The sequence below is a fragment of the Oncorhynchus mykiss genome, chromosome 2, assembly GCF_057628025.1.
Source record: "Oncorhynchus mykiss isolate SJ-2025 chromosome 2, ASM5762802v1, whole genome shotgun sequence".
Classification (NCBI taxonomy): domain Eukaryota; kingdom Metazoa; phylum Chordata; class Actinopteri; order Salmoniformes; family Salmonidae; genus Oncorhynchus; species Oncorhynchus mykiss.
This window is the reverse complement of record NC_143023.1, coordinates 40,473,804-40,489,713: the sequence shown is the minus strand read 5'-3', so window position 1 is coordinate 40,489,713 and position 15,910 is coordinate 40,473,804. Positions and strand designations below refer to the sequence as shown.

The 15,910-nt window shown below is 45.4% G+C and overlaps 1 protein-coding gene across 1 annotated transcript in view; it reads left to right on the top strand.

The window, feature by feature from the left end:
* The window catches only part of LOC110489798 (R-spondin-2), a 79,223-nt gene extending 63,550 nt beyond the window's left edge, over nt 1-15,673 (top strand). The window contains exon 6 of the mRNA XM_021562721.3: nt 14,397-15,673. Coding sequence (XP_021418396.1) covers nt 14,397-14,512 — 116 coding nt within the window. The 3' untranslated portion in view covers nt 14,513-15,673. The remainder of the gene's footprint in view (nt 1-14,396) is intronic.
* The last annotated feature ends 237 nt before the right edge of the window (nt 15,674-15,910 follow it).

Below are 15,910 nucleotides of genomic sequence, written 5' to 3'. Positions count from 1 at the left end.
ACACCGTCCGTGACACCAACAAGCTCAAGTTAGGAGTCGCTCAGTTTGTGTGTGTGTGTGTGTGTGTGTGTGTGTGTGTGTGTCGAATCAAATCAAAGTTTATTTGTCACATGACAGAATACAACAGGTGTAAGCCATACAGTGAAACGCTTACATGCAAGTTCTTCCTTACAAACTCTAGTGTGTGTGCGTGTCTGTGTACTGTGTCACACATAATTTGCCTGTTTAAGGTCAGAAAGCCAAGAGATGTAGGTACTAGTAAAGGCTATCCGCTGATCGCATCTGACTCTGGCCCGTATTTGCTGGTTTGGAAAACCAATATCCCCCAACTCATTTCTGGATGTTTGTGTGCCTGTCAGACATACTCCGCTCCCTCTCCTGCTGCCATCATCACGCCAGTTTGCGGAACACAGGCTGACAGACTTTTACTGGAGAGCTAACTCCTCTCTTACGGAGTGCGCTCCTTTTCCTCCACAGAGAAGTTCATGGGACAGGCCTCGTCCAAACCAAACAGCAAGTGCTTTGCCTCTGCCACCACACTCAACCAAACCTCTTAAATGCTCTCAGGAAAGAAAAATAATGATTTGTAGATGATGATTCCTGAGTCCTGATGATTCCGTGGCAGATCCGGAATGGGGCCGATGATTAACAGGGGAACTCCGGCCCGGGTAATATCACGGAAAATCCAGATAAATGTATTTCCCGCCAGCGGGAGTGGGCCGCCAAGTGCTTTCCCAGGGCAGACAGAGAGCTCTAATTGGCTGCTGGCCTGTCAGAGTGATTATGCGCGCCCCCACGCGGCATCCTGTTGTGACTGCGAGAGCCGTGGCCTAATCTTCATTTAATTAGTCCGCTCGGCACGGCCGACACCGTAGCTACGAAGTGGGGCCTTCAGGAGTGCCCTTGATGCTTCCCGCCTCCCCCTCTCCTCGCGGACACAGGGGCAGCTCTGTCCACCTCTGACCTCTACCAATTCATCGCTGTTCTTCAGAGCTGGGGACATGCAATGTATCTCAAATGATTCATTAAGATGATTCATTAAGACGTGATGAGTCAGGGTATTCAGGGAACAGGTAGCTCTCGATGTTTTACCTCTGAGCTTGAGATTTGAAACATACTAGAATGGAGAGGTTAGAGAGGGTTTACTGTTGTGTTTCTGAGACTCAGATAGAGGATCACGGGTCAGAAGGAAAGACATCAACCTGTCATTGGATTGGCCGGGGCCTCTGCAGCCCTGGGCCAATGGCAGTTGTAGCCAACATTGCGGTCGCACTCACAAATGAACACAGAGGTTCTGCTTCAGTCATCCTCAGTGCCCACCAGTCGCTGCCATAGATCATTCCTTTTCCTATAAGCACTTATTATATTATTCTTTGCATCTCCTAACCGGATGGAAATTGATTATCCAAGCGCATGTCTGGACAGCCAATCAACACTTGATTTATACTGACGGTTCCCTGACCAAACTTCGGGTTTATTTTTCTGCCTCTCGAGCATTTTCGCAGTGTTAAATCTTCCACAGGAGGAGAAAGTCATTACCAGTAGTCTCCGCTCCTTCTCTGCCGTGGTTGCATTCCTCAAAGGAGGCTTCAGAGGAGGGAGTCTCTGATTAACTCCCCACAAAGTGCCCTGCTCCCTGACCAAAATAAATATGTCCACTGTCATTTTGTCAGCAACTGTCTTCGGAGAGCAATATTTGAAACACCCCATGATCCTTGCTGGCTTTTATATGGAGAATCCATCGTCATACCACAGGCATGAGCCATAAACATGTGGAGGCCTTTCAAAGACCAGGGGGGTGGAGGAGAAGGGAGGAGGAGGGGGTGCATTATTGCTCACTGGGGCTCCATACTCCACAATATTGTCATCTGGTCGGTTCCAAGCAGGAAGAACAGGGGAGGGGGGGTGGGGGGGCTTTTTCCTCCCACTCTCTGGCCCGACAAACTAGTAGTTTTACCGAACAGCCTCTCTAGGCGCATGTAGTCACATTACATGATTACAACATGGAAATCCCAGGCATTTTTTTTTCTTCATCCATTTTAACGGCAATGACCATATTAATTATTGCTTGATTTTCTGCCATAAGGTCGATAACATTTAGGGTTCGTGTTAAGATGAAATCTGATGCGTTAAATGATGAAACATCCATGGAACAATTCGTGGGTTTAATCAAGATGATTTGTATGTCACGAAGTAGCCCAACCAAGTGTCTGATTGTTTGTCCGTTTGTGAAAGTGTGTATGTAAGCAAGTATGTGTGTCTGTCCATGACAGTGTGCATAGAGCATTGTAACACTGTTCAAGAAAGCCTCCCTGTCTGAGGTTCTGGCTGGGAGGAAATGAGGCGGCATATGCCCAAACAGCGACAGCCCCATCAAAAACAGACGTACACAAACAAACAAAGTGGCTGCACACTGGAGGGGGAGCAGAGCAGAAGGAAAACGTTTCAAGTCCCCATCAACATGTTTCACAAGTGGGAGAAGTGTACTGTCACAGTGTGATATTGTCCATGACATCGTTAGGGCTGTAAAGCCAGGTTCTTTGCTGAGGGTTCATTGGGGGTTTTAGGGCATTTGGTGGTTTGTCAGTGGTTTCTGTATCTAGAGCTGAGATCTGAGGCAGTGTTCGGTGCTTCAACAGACTCTCATTGAGTTGATGAGTTCAAATGTGGCCCCTGTGAGGGCCCTAAAGGCCCCAGTGTGGCCCCTGCCCGGGATGCATCTCTGCCTGCCAGACCTCTGGCTCTCTGACTGTGGCCCGCACACGCTTTAATTGCCACATACAGACCACACATAGCATACCAACACACACACACACACACACACACACACACACACACACGTATTAACAAACACACATAGACACACACACACACACACAAACACACACACTTGCCTACGTACAGAAAAGGACATACAGTGGGGCAAAAAAGTATTTAGTCAGCCAACAATTGTGCAAGTTCTCCCACTTAAAAAGATGAGAGGCCTATAATTTTCATCATAGGTACACTTCAACTATGACAGACAATGAGAAGAAAAAAATCCAGAAAATCACATTGGTGGAAAATAAGTATTTGGTCAATAACAAAAGTTTATCTCAATACTTTGTTATATACCCTTCGTTGGCAATGACAGAGGTCAAACGTTTTCACAAGGCTTTCATACACTGTTTCTGGTATTTTGGCCCCTTCCTCCATGCAGATCTCCTCTAGAGCAGTGATGTTTTGGGGCTGTTGCTGGGCAACACGGACTTTCAACTCCCTCCAAAGATTTTCTATGGATTTGAGATCTGGAGACTGGCTAGGCCACTCCAGGACCTTGAAATGCTTCTTACGAAGCCACTCTTTCGTTGGCACGGTGGTGTGTTTGGGATCATTGTCATGCTGAAAGACCCAGCCAAGTTTCACCTTCAATGCCCTTGCTGATGGAAGGAGGTTTTCACTCAAAATCTCACGATACAGGGCCCCATTCATTCTTTCCTTTACACGGATCAGTCGTCCTGGTCCCTTTGCAGAAAAACAGCCCCAAAGCATGATGTTTCCACCCCCATGCTTCACAGTAGGTATGGTGTTCTTTGGATGCAACTCAGCATTCTTTGTCCTCCAAACACAACGAGTTGAGTTTTTACCAAAAAGTTATATTTTGGTTTTATCTGACCATATTACAGTCTCCCAATCTTCTTCTGGATCATCCAAATGCTCTCTAGCAAACTTCAGACGGGCCTGGACATGTACTGGCTTAAGCAGGGGGACATGTCTGGCACTGCAGGGTTTGAGTCCCTGGCGGCGTAGTGTGTTACCGATGGGAGGCTTTGTTACTTTGGTCTCAGCTCTCTGCAGGTCATTCACTAGGTCCCCCCCGTGTGGTTCTGCAATTTTTGCGCACCGTTCTTGTGATCATTTTGACCCCACGGGGTGAGATCTTGCGTGGAGCCCCAGATCGAGGGAGATTATCAGTGGTCTTGTATGTCTCCCATTTCCTAATAATTGCTCCCACAGTTGATTTCTTCAAACCAAGATGCTTACCTATTGCAGATTCATTCTTCCCAGCCTGGTGCAGGTCTACAATTTTGTTTCTGGTGTCTTTTGACAGCTCTTTGTTCTTGGCCATAGTGGAGTTTGGAGTGTGACTGTTTGAGGTTGTGGACAGGTGTCTTTTATACTGATAACAAGTTCAAATAGGTGCCATTAATACAGGTAACGAGTGGAGGACAGAGGAGCATCTTAAAGAAGAAGTTACAGGTCTGTGAGAGCCAGAAATCTTGCTTGTTTGTAGGTGACCAAATACTTATTTTCCACCATCATTTGCAAATAAATTAATTAAAAATCCTACAATGTGATTTTCTGGATTATTTTTCTCATTTTGTCTGTCATAGTTGAAGTGTACCTATGATGAAAATTACAGGCCTCTCTCATATTTTTAAGTGGGAGAACTTGCACAATTGGTGGCTGACTAAATACTTTTTTGCCCCACTGTAGTGTAGTTTGTTTATCTACTCAACTCTACCCTTGTCTTCTCTCTCTCTCTCTTTCTCTCTTTCTTTCTCTCTCTTACGCAAACATACACACATCTTTCAGACATGCAAGCACCATATGACAATGACAATCGGAATGACAGACAATGTGCAGTGCACACAACACAGGAGAACATTTTAGCATGGTGGTATTGGTGCACATTTTCGAGGGGAATATCGGCGTGCCCGCGTCCGCCCCCTTGAGTGTGCTGGCTGTAAGGAGAAGGGAAGGTTGCCGGCTAGGAACATCTGGTGCACAGTGGCACCGGCTCAGCCACCAGAAGCCCCTCTTCCTCTCTCTTTCTCTTCCTCCCCCCTCTCTCTCTCCCCCCCCCCCCCCCCCCTCTCCTTCTCTCCATCCATCTCTGGCGGGCCTGGTCTTCATAGAGACATCACAGCTTTTAATTAGAGCCTGATGATTCACAGAGAGAGGCTGCGGCTTTTGACCCACTCATGTCCAGGAGCTTGGACCCAGGGAACAGACACACAGACACAACAAAGCAACAAGTACAGGCCTGCCAGCTGCGCGTGTGTGTGTGTGTGTGTGTGTGTGTGTGTGTGTGTGTGTGTGTGTGTGTGTTCGTGCGAGCATACTTGCGTGTGTGTCAGTGTTTGTGAACACAGACAAATACAGGGAAGGAGAAGCAGAGCACTTAAGTAGAGGCCCGCTCATAAAGGTTGTACTCAACTCAACACACCAAAGCAATAGTGGGCTCTGAGGAGACGGCAACCGTTTGGGCTGTCTGTAACTGTAATACGTGTTTTATTACACGGAGGTGAGGGGATGGCTGTCGTTTACAGGCTCCTAACCAATTGTGCTATTTTGTGTGTTTTTTTTTTTTTCCAGTATCCCCTGTATATAGCCTCGTTATTGTTATTTCATTGAGTTACTTTTTTTACTTTAGTTTATTTAGTCAATATTTTCTTAACTCTTATTTTCTTAAAACTGGATTGCTGGTGAAGGGCTTGTAAGTAAGCATTTCACGGGAAGGTCTACTACACCTGTTGTACTCGGTGCATGTGACAAATAACATTTAATTAGATTTGAAATGTGATTGTGGATATCGAAAAGGAAAAAACTTGAGAAACCATAGATTCTATGGTTCATCCAACCTCTCAGACTTCTATGTGAATTCCTCAAAAGGGAGTTTGACCAATCCCAGGTGCCTATCGTTGCTGTTTTAAATCCCCTGTAAAGTGCACCTAGTTTGCTTCGTTGGTGGCAGGCTTTGGGATCATAACCCCACCCCAATAGGCCTTGAGGCTGGGTATTGCAGTTGAATGGGATCACAAGTCACTCTATGAGCCTCATACAAATCTACCTACCGTCATACCTCTTTGGAAGGATGTTGGTGCCTGAAATACACGACTCTCTCTCTCTTATTCGAGGTGAGACCCTGAAACGGCCATCGAAATGGACATTTCACTGTAATTGAAGGAGGCCAAAGAACAAACCCATCAAATATTTTCCCTATGTTAAGACGTCAGGAAATCCCCCTGTTTGAGTGAGTGGAGGGGTATTGGGATTATTATTGACAGACAGGGAGATAGCTGGTGCCTGGGTAGGAGAGGAGAAGAGACTACAACAGCAGCCTATAGCTGGATGATACAGGATCTGTAAGATCTGTCCGCTTCAGTCAGCTGTCTGCTTGACTGGCGCTTGACAGGCTTCTGATCGAGCTCAGGCCTTAGTGAGGATCAGGGACTACTGAGAACTGACTGCTCTGGGTCTCTAATGAAAACATACACACAACAGGAGCTCCGCTAGGACATCAAACAGACTGACTTCTCGGCTCAAATTAGACTTTGTCTAGTCGAAAATACAACATTTTACAAAATGGTTTGCGGTGTTTTCAGTCTTTGTAAGTGCATTGTCGAAGGAGATGGGGTGAAAACCGTCCAGACTTATGCAAAACACAAAAACAAAGTTATATCCTGGAGTCCCTTGTCATCCGCTATAGCACGGGGATTGTGCTGTGATCCCCACAGCCCCTCTCTCTGGTTTAGCATCTAAGCCCGTCTGACTTAGCATGGCTCCTTCGTTAGGGCCTAGTTCCTCTTTACGGGACAGTTGTGCTCTGTGTCCAGACACGGAGGGGGGGGGGGGGGGGATTTCCTCCCCTCCCCTCTGTTTTCCCAGAGGAGAAGGGGATGAAGTGGAGGATAGGGGGATGAAGGGACATGGTGGAGAAATTAGGTATAAAGCAGTGAATCATGCTGGACAATTTCCTCTTAGACCCCCCCCCCCCAAGGCCCCAGGGGGAAGTTGTGGTGTGTGTGTATGCATGTATGTGGTGGGGGGGGGGGGGGGGGAGATAGACCAGAGGGGCTGTTGTAGGCCAGGGAGCCAGGGAGAGGAGAGCACACACACATGCCCCAGACAGCAGACAGACAGGCTGTGTGTGGCAGACTCTGGGTCGCCCGTTATGCCCCCTTGGCGTCCTCACAATGCAGACATGATGTTCTTTATGTATGTATGATGCACTGTTGACACAGCCTTGTTATTTCAGTGTATGTGAGCCCCTCTGTCTGGAAGAGGATACACTCCATCGTGTGTGGGTGCGTGCGTGCGTGCATGCTTGTGTGTGTGTGTGTGTGTGTGTGTGTGTATGCACCATAATGCATACATACTCAGCGAGGCTCACGATAGTGTGAGTACAGTATATATTACACAATTTATGTGTGTGCGCGTGTTAGGAAGGGTCTTCCAGACGGCACCGTGAACGTTAGCAGAAGAACCCTCCTCCTTGTGGCCCCACAAAAGGCTCCAGAGATCCAGAGAACCTCCTACCATCCAGAACATGTATTGCCTGCCCCCTACCTGCTCTGCTCCCCACCTTGGGCCCCCTACCCAGGCCCACTCAACACACCCCAACAGGAAATGCATCTTCACCATCCTGAAATGAAAAACAAATGTTCCATCCAGTAGTTTTGTTTAATCCTTAGTGTGAGGAGGTCACCTCCATGGCAGGACTACGTGTGTTTTGTCTCTCGGCGCTAGCGAGCAAGCTTTTGAAAGTGTACAGTTAAGACTGGGTAGGTGGGGTTTTACGAAGGGACAGAATTGGGGTGCTCTGGAGTGGGAGTTCTTCACTCTCCTCAGTTAAAGGGTGCCAAGGCTGGTTTTAAAAGGCAAAGGCAGAGTGTGTAAAAGTGAACTGCCAAGTCCTGTTTTTATTGGCTTTTACTGTTTAATTGCATGGCGTAAGATAATGAGTCGCAGAGGCAATCGACTCCAAACAAAGGGAGAGTCAAGAATGCGACCAAGTCAGCACCATGTTTCCCTGTTTAAAATGGTTCATTTCATGAGGGAATTACCCTGCACCTATCAATTGATATGTAATCTGTGCGATGGAATGAAGATCAATGATTCTGTTTCTACCCCCCCCCCCCCCCCCCCCCCCCAGCACATTTCTAAGGCTTGCAGGAAATATTGACATAAAATTGATTCAATGAAATGAATGAGTGAGATCAAATAATTTGATCTGATGATGGAAGACACCCCACAATGGAAGCATGAGAATGAGAGCCCCACCCTCTCCTCTGCTATGTGACTGAAGTAGAACGTAATTGACACCTGCCCTATTATTCCAGACAGGATGATAAATGTGTAATATTCCACCCACTTGACTGTTTAATTGGACCCCCGGACTCCTTTTCCACCACCCCCTGGTTTGCTACAGCTATCCGCAGCTTGCTAACACTCTCACACACACACACGCCCACTCGCACCAGCACACGCACTAGCAGAGCCACACACAGGCACGCAAGCAAGCATGTACACAGGCGCACAAGCACGCTCAACCACTGACAGACACACACACACACACACACACACACACGCGCATAACGACAGAGCTTTTTATTTTGCTCGTCAGAAATGAAACCCAACATTTCGCCATTCGTTAAAGTTAACTAAAGCTAATTATTCCTCCTTTTCTGATGGTTCCGCGGGGTAGTAGCTCCATGTATTTAGGCCCAGATGTGTGTGCGTGTGAGTCAGTCGGGGGAAGATAGCAGACCGTAGATGGTGTTGTGCAGCTCTTTTTTGAGTTTCAGGTGTATCAGACACAGCGGCCTAGTCATCACACCTGCGCTCTGCGTGGCCCTCTGACGTTGCCGTAGTGACACCATCCGTAAAGTAGAGCCAGAGTTGGTGGGCAAGCGCCAATTTAACCCGGAGAGGGGGACCATTTGAGGGGAGCAGAGTTGCGAGTGACTCTGCAGAGGTTTGTTTTGATTTCCAAAATTGGGGCCGGGTCTGCTGGCTTGCCTATGTTAGCGATGTGGTGGTGGCGGTTAGCCACATATTGACCAAATATTTACCGGTAGCCTTCTCATTTGCAAAGTCTCAGTATGCATACTCAGTGTTGACAGATCAGAAACTGACTGAGCGTTGACTGAAAGTTTGCTGAATGGTTCCATCGTCAGACAGTGGCCTTCCCTCAACACCGGACCATTTCTGGATACCGGACCCTTCCTGTATAGCGATCGTGGATTAACGTTCCATCTTTGTCACAGTCATTCAGCAGCTCGACGGAGGGAATAAAATCCAACTCTATATTACCCACCGGGCAGATTAATCACGGTGTCAGTCATGCATTATTTGCCGGGGCTTCTCCTTGCTCAAGACGCTAATCTCCAAGTTGGGTTTTCGATTTGACTTATTGTCAGCGAAATGGAGCATCAAAAGGCGGAACCGGTGGACTAACCTGCTGCTTAATCTCCCGACAGAGCCTCCGCCGCATAGATGAGAAAATAATGACCCACCTAATCCCAACATTAGCTTTTTAAATCGGAATGCAGATGTTTTAAATCATCCCTGCTAAGCAGGATGGGTGATTGTAAGCAGAGCACTGGGGGAAAGAGAATGAGAATGAGAAAGAGAAGAGAGAGAGAAGAGAAAGTACGATTCAGAGTAATCTTGTTAGGCTAAATGACGCTGTGCAGATAGGCTCTTGTCATCCGGTTGGCAAGATGGACTTGTTCTCATAAAAGATTGTACTCTCTGGACAAAGAGAGTGTTTTTTCTTTCTCATTTTCGCCGAGCACATCTCTATCTTTCCCAATTCCCAACTCTTTTTTTTCCAAATGTCCCTCCATCTTCATCTCTCTCCCTCTCGCCCCTCTCTCGCCCTCTTTCCTACCTCTCTCTCTCTCTCTCTCTCATACACTGTCACTCAAAAGCCCCCCCCGCTACATTTCTTCATGTTTCTTCATTATCCTCCTCCTCCTCTTCTCTATTACTCACTCTCTCTAAACTCCCTGTCACTATTAGATCATATCTTTTCATGTGAACATCTGCAGACCTTGGCTCACCACATGTCCTTAACCATTTTACATACACTCCATGGACAGTGTGTGTATGTGGGTATCTTCTTCCGGACAGAGGAGCTCGTCGGTGTGAGTGAGAGGAGTTGGCTACAGATACGTTCCCCTTCACGGTATTATAAATGTATGTGTGAGGAGGCCTTTAATGGCTGCTAATCCAATTTCTGCCACTGAAATCAAATCTCGCTGGCGCCAGTAGTCCCCTCCTTCCCTCACAAATAATGGCTTTCGATTTGGCATGTTTATGAAGCAAAGTTCCAGCTTTTCCGTACTAAATCCACCAGAATCTTCTTCGGAATTGTTTTGATCCCCTACCCTCAACCCCCTTCTCCTAAGAAACATATTAATTGATGGTCTCGGGATGATGGCGGCGTTTACTGGCGGGATGAGGTAACAAAAGGAGTGGAGAGGGTTCACTTCAAGGGGAGGAACACATTTACCGTTCGTCTTAATGCCTTCTCGAGGTTGGTGCCATCGATTTCCTCCAACCACAAGCGGAGCAGATAAGATTAGGCCTTCGATTGGTGCACTGCCTGCTGGAGCCCGAGCTCTGGGTGGATGAAGTCACTTGGCCGTGCTGCCAGACAGTCAGTACACACACACACACACACACACACACACACACACACACAGTGGTCATGGCCTCAGCGATTATAGATTTGCATGCAGGTACACACTCCCACAGTGGCAGCTACCAGGTCTGTATTTCGAAATAATCATCCCTTTTCTTTTCTCTCTCGATCAAGGTCTGTTTTTGTCAATGTCCTCATTGAACTGAGCCCATTCTTGGCAGCGTGAAGAACAGAACATTAACCTAATGATGGAAAAACAGAACGTTATTTATTACATAATTCAAACACTCACTCATCGTAAGGAATACATTTTCTCTGGTTTATTCGGTTCTCAAAAACAAAGATATTGGATTTGGAGATAGGTGAAGGGAGTTTTGGCTCCGTCCTTCTCCCCTGTGTAAAATGCTATTCAATTAGACAAGTTGAATGGACCGCAACTCAGAGTGCCATGGGCATATCTCCTGAGAGAGAGAGCATAGTGTTATTGTTACTATACAACAGGCCTACAGAACTGCTTTCCTGTTGGGTATCTGGCTATGTCTCAACCACCATCAGAGATATAAAGAGAGAGATGTGAATGAGAGAGAGAGAGAGAGAGAGAGAGAATGAAAGATAGAGATGTGAAAGAGAAATTGTAAGTGATGGATCTCAACCGGACTTGTCCTGGAATGTCCCAGTCAGCGGAGGTCAGGGTGGAACTCCCACCCCAGTGCATGCAGGGAAGTCTAATCTGCCTCTCCCAGGTGCTTTGGCAGCTGATAAGATTGTATATGACATTAGAGGGTCCAAGACACATTTGTCAGACTTTGAGCTGATATGGAAGAGCGTACACACCCAGGCACACATGTACATAGCCTAGTCTTAAACAAACACACAGATACAATGCAGGCTTGGAGGGCACTCCAGAGCTTTCTTCAGGTAGCAAGAACTTTACCAGAACCAGACCTGGCTCATGCAGTGAGACCAAGATTGGGCTTACTTACACACAGGCACAAATACTAATGTACACACACACACTATGTCTATAATACACACACAGTGATAATGGTGGGGTCATCCTCTGCCACCACAACAGCTTCTGCTCTTGATTCAAAACTACAAAACATTTTGAATTGCTTATAATGTTTTGTTTGTTTGTTAAATTTACTCTGACTATGAACCCATCCACATGCAAAGCTTTAGATGGCAGATTTTTTCTACAAAAAAAACATTATACAATTAAGGATTGCAAAAGTGATGCGAAATGTGGCCAAAACTGAAAAGAAAATGGGGAAAAAATTGTGAAAGTATTTTCTGAAATGAAAGCCATTCTTCAATTTTGGCAGTAAGTTTAAATTCTGGGTCAGTGTGGGGTAAAACAAAAATAGCTCAAATTATTTGAAGATTTCTGTTCCTTCCAAGACAAATGATCTGTACTCGCTCTAAGATTTATGAATTTGTTCCTTGTTTGGAAAGTAATTGAGTTCACTTCTTAATAATTTATTTCCTGGTAAATAAAAAATAAATAATTCTAAGAACTCTGACTTGCATAATCAACTTAAGTGTTTACATTGATTGTAAATATACCATCATAAAAGCGTTGTGTATTCACTCTGTGTTACGTCCTGGTAAATGCTAAATGTGAAAGAGACAGACCCTGAGATGATGTGCCATCTCATAAGCCTTATATCAGATGCAGAGGGGGTAAGATCTATGTTCTCTTGGTATTGGTTGCCCTCTAGCTGTCAGCCTAGAGAACTCTGATTATGAAATAGAACCCAGCGTAGTCCATGCTTTCATGGACACAGGTCAAACAGAGACAGAAATGTTCATCAGCTCACTTGGACAGTTCTGATGACATTCCGGGACGTTTGGTTTTTACAGTTCACATTGTCCTGGAATAAATGAGATATGACGTGAGGCAGATAGACCTCAGACCTGGGACAAATACATAATATGTCACGGTAATACTTTGAGGGGTGCTCGATTTATTTAGCTATTTTGGGACTCTTCCTTCTTTTTTTTATCCGTTGGTTACATTGTACTGGGGCAAACCAAATGAAGCACAGCTCAAGCTTTTGTAAGTGTTTACTCACACAATTTACTTACGTCTTATGAGATGAGCAGTTTCTGTGACGTAGAATCCCGGTCTATATAATGTCATGGAGATGTGCAATCCCTTGTTTTTCCAAGAACACGCTGTAGCCGCGTGGTGTAAGACAAGTGTCATGTAGTTCACAAACATCTTAAAGCCGTGTGGATTATATCCTTTCTGTGTTCGTGACTATCCAGGAAAGCTATACTGTCGGTCTTTAAGTGAGCTCTCACACATTTATTTGCACTACACGCAAACTCGCACAACACGCAGACAGCCTAATGGTTCCATGGAATGGCCCATATGGGCCTAGCCCAGCTACAGAGGCCTTTTCAATACAGCAATGTTTGCTTTATTGCCATCAAATGTAATTAGTCTTGAGCGCAGAGCAACACTGTTTCAAATGAAAAGGACCTCTTTTAAATGGCAATTAGGAAAAGAAACCTATGGTCCGGATTGACTTGAGCGTTATGCGTGCACTAACAGTCGTAACCATACTGTAACTCACCCAAAGAATCGAAAGCGACATTTACTAAACGAGCATAGCAACTTTGCTGTTAATGTTTTTCAATTGGAGGTCACGGAAAGTTTAGAGCAAGATGTATGTTTTCCCCATGAGATGTGATTTTAAATCCTTTTATGGTCTGAAGAGGGGATTTTTTTTGAATAAGATATTGCGTGTCGGCAACGTAATTTCTCGCCCTCGGAATGGCCGATGGTGACCACAAATAGCTAGCTAGATTGAATTGATTGCAGGAAATGGCTCTGAAATGTGGAAGTGAAATTGGTTGATATTTGTGCAACTGTAACATGACTCTCGTTTAAAAGAGCTAAAACAGAACATTTTATATGTCCCCATTTCTTGGAAATATTAAAAAATATATTTTACAGTGTGGTGCTGAGATGTTCAATTGAACCAGACTTTTTTTGGGCGGCTTTAAATGGCTGGCATTTGGCCAGGCCATATGAGAAGGTAATTAGAGGTAATTCTGCCACATATTACACACTTTAGCCTTATTTTCCTTAGTGAAATGGCATGAACAAGTGCAATAATAGGACACGGAGCCAGGTTTTGTAAACCTACCGCTGAGACACCCATTTATGTAGCATTTTTCAGTGTTTTCCCCCCTCGGCGAACCATAGCATGCCTTGTTTCTTGCTGTGCCAAATCAGGATCCAGATAGCATCTCATCATCCAAGCCTGACTCTAGTTTTCCCCCCATCAGATTTTATTTTTCTTCAGATCACTGACCCACTCAAAACCAGCAGAGCTATGCCACTGGGCAGAGGGGTTGGCAGCAGGATTGTGCCCCCACCACCACCACCACCCGAAGCCAACCTTCATTCAGCCCCATCACTTCTCCCTCTCTTTATTTTTCTCTCTCTCTCTCACACTCACACACATACACACACCTCGTTAAATTATGTGTGTCTTTTGGCAGCCAAACTGTTGCCTTTTGGTTCAGTAGCCTCTGTCATAGGGAACCATGGGTACCGAGGTACCGCCGCACACGGTTCCATTAGCACAGATTCCCAACATGCTTTGCCCACACCAATGACAACTGGGATACATTAAGATACATTAACCCTGGGCTTATGAACGAGGACCTTTCCAGTTCTGACAGAGTTTTATGCAATTTCCCCAGAGAGAGAGAGAGGTGATGGGGCTGAATAAAGGCACATTTTGCTGCCAACCGCTCTGCCCAGTGGCATAGCTCTGCTGGTTTTGAGTGGGTAAGGAGGGGACCAAGATATATGGTATATATGTGTGTATATATATATATATACATATACATTAGCTGGTTTTAGAGAGACACCAAAGGGATGGAATAAAGGTTTTTACTGTGTTCCTTTTTTACATTGATGCACTGCTCTTCTAATAGGCTCTCTCTTGTCTTTCTGCTTCAGGAGGATCAGGGAAGCAGCGACCCAAAGAACCAAAGAAGTCCAACAAGCAGAGGCTCCGGTTCCAGGCCCAGAATCAGCATAGTGACCACCTGGCCTCCATGAGCTCCAGCCAGTAGAGGACTGAGTCCCCCCCACACACCCCACCCCTTGGAACCTAAACAACACAAAGCTGCTAGCTGCTGCTCCACAAACCTCCACCCCACCCCCCCACCCCAGCACACAGTCACACTACACCATATTAATGACCCTACACATGTCTATGGTTGTAGTAAAGTACACATATGCCCTCTGTCCCTGTCTCTCTCTGTCTTCTGCTGCTTCCCTCGTACCGCAGAGTACCGCATCGTAGTGTGCCGCTGACAGATCAGCCAATCAGCTCCCCCCTTTTGACCCCACTGTGACATCATAGAACTCCTAGAAACACTCGTTCCTTTTGCTCACACGCCATGTACGTCTGGGGAGAACAAACCAACGAGGGGAAACCGACACACACCGACTGACAGACGGAGGACGCGAAAGAGCAGGAGAATGAGGAATGAGATGGATGTTGATAATAGTGGTGACGGTCCAGCTATGGGGGCAATGAAAGACGCCAAGACGACGACTCTGACGGAGAGAGGAAGAACGTGCGAAGAGAGAGAATGAGAGGATGATCAAGAAAAGAGGAGAGATTTGGCAGAAGCAACAAGGGTGACGGCTATTAAGTGACATCTTGAAATAATTGAGACTCTTCTGTATTTATTTCAAAGCAAACTCTTATTTTCCCTCATTGGAGGCGGAGTGTTCCATGTATGGCCTTCTTGTTCATTGTGTACATTTTTTGAGAGTCATGTTAAGAAATACCATGCGTAGTTGCAATGTATTTTATTCTCAGCACAAAATGTTTACGTCCAGAACCCGCTTTAATGCTCTAACTGTATGCTGTGGATAAAGACATGTTAGTTGTTCAAACTTAGCATGGCAACAAACTCATGTGTACATAGTTGATGAGTTCATCTAATTATAAAACCTATTACTGTATTTTCGGTATTGACTCCTCCCAGCGTTCTAAATGTTTCAGAGAAAAGGATGTAATACCAAGCTACAGATTCAAAAAAGACTGAAAACGAAATAATAAACATAGCCAACACATAGCTATTACATTTATATGGTATATATTTGATTTATTTATTGATTCTATTTTGTACTTTTGTGTTCGGTGACAATTTTGTCTCGTACTGTTACTCCTCTGTGCTGAAATATGATTTGAATCCCACAATACAGATATCTTTAAAAGAGCCTCTTGTTTGTGTCTGGTCATGCGAAACAGTTTGAGTGTTGCATCGCGTTCATGTGGTCTCATCTACTGATTTCAAAGTTTCAAAAACGGCAAAACTAAAGTGCGTACTTTGTTTGACATTCTTTAGGTTTGATATTTAGGGTTCGACAAATATATGGTCATAGGAGTACATATGTGTTTGATTAAAATACATTTCATGTGACTGTTGATGTAGCTTTTCAGTCTTACGGTTCAT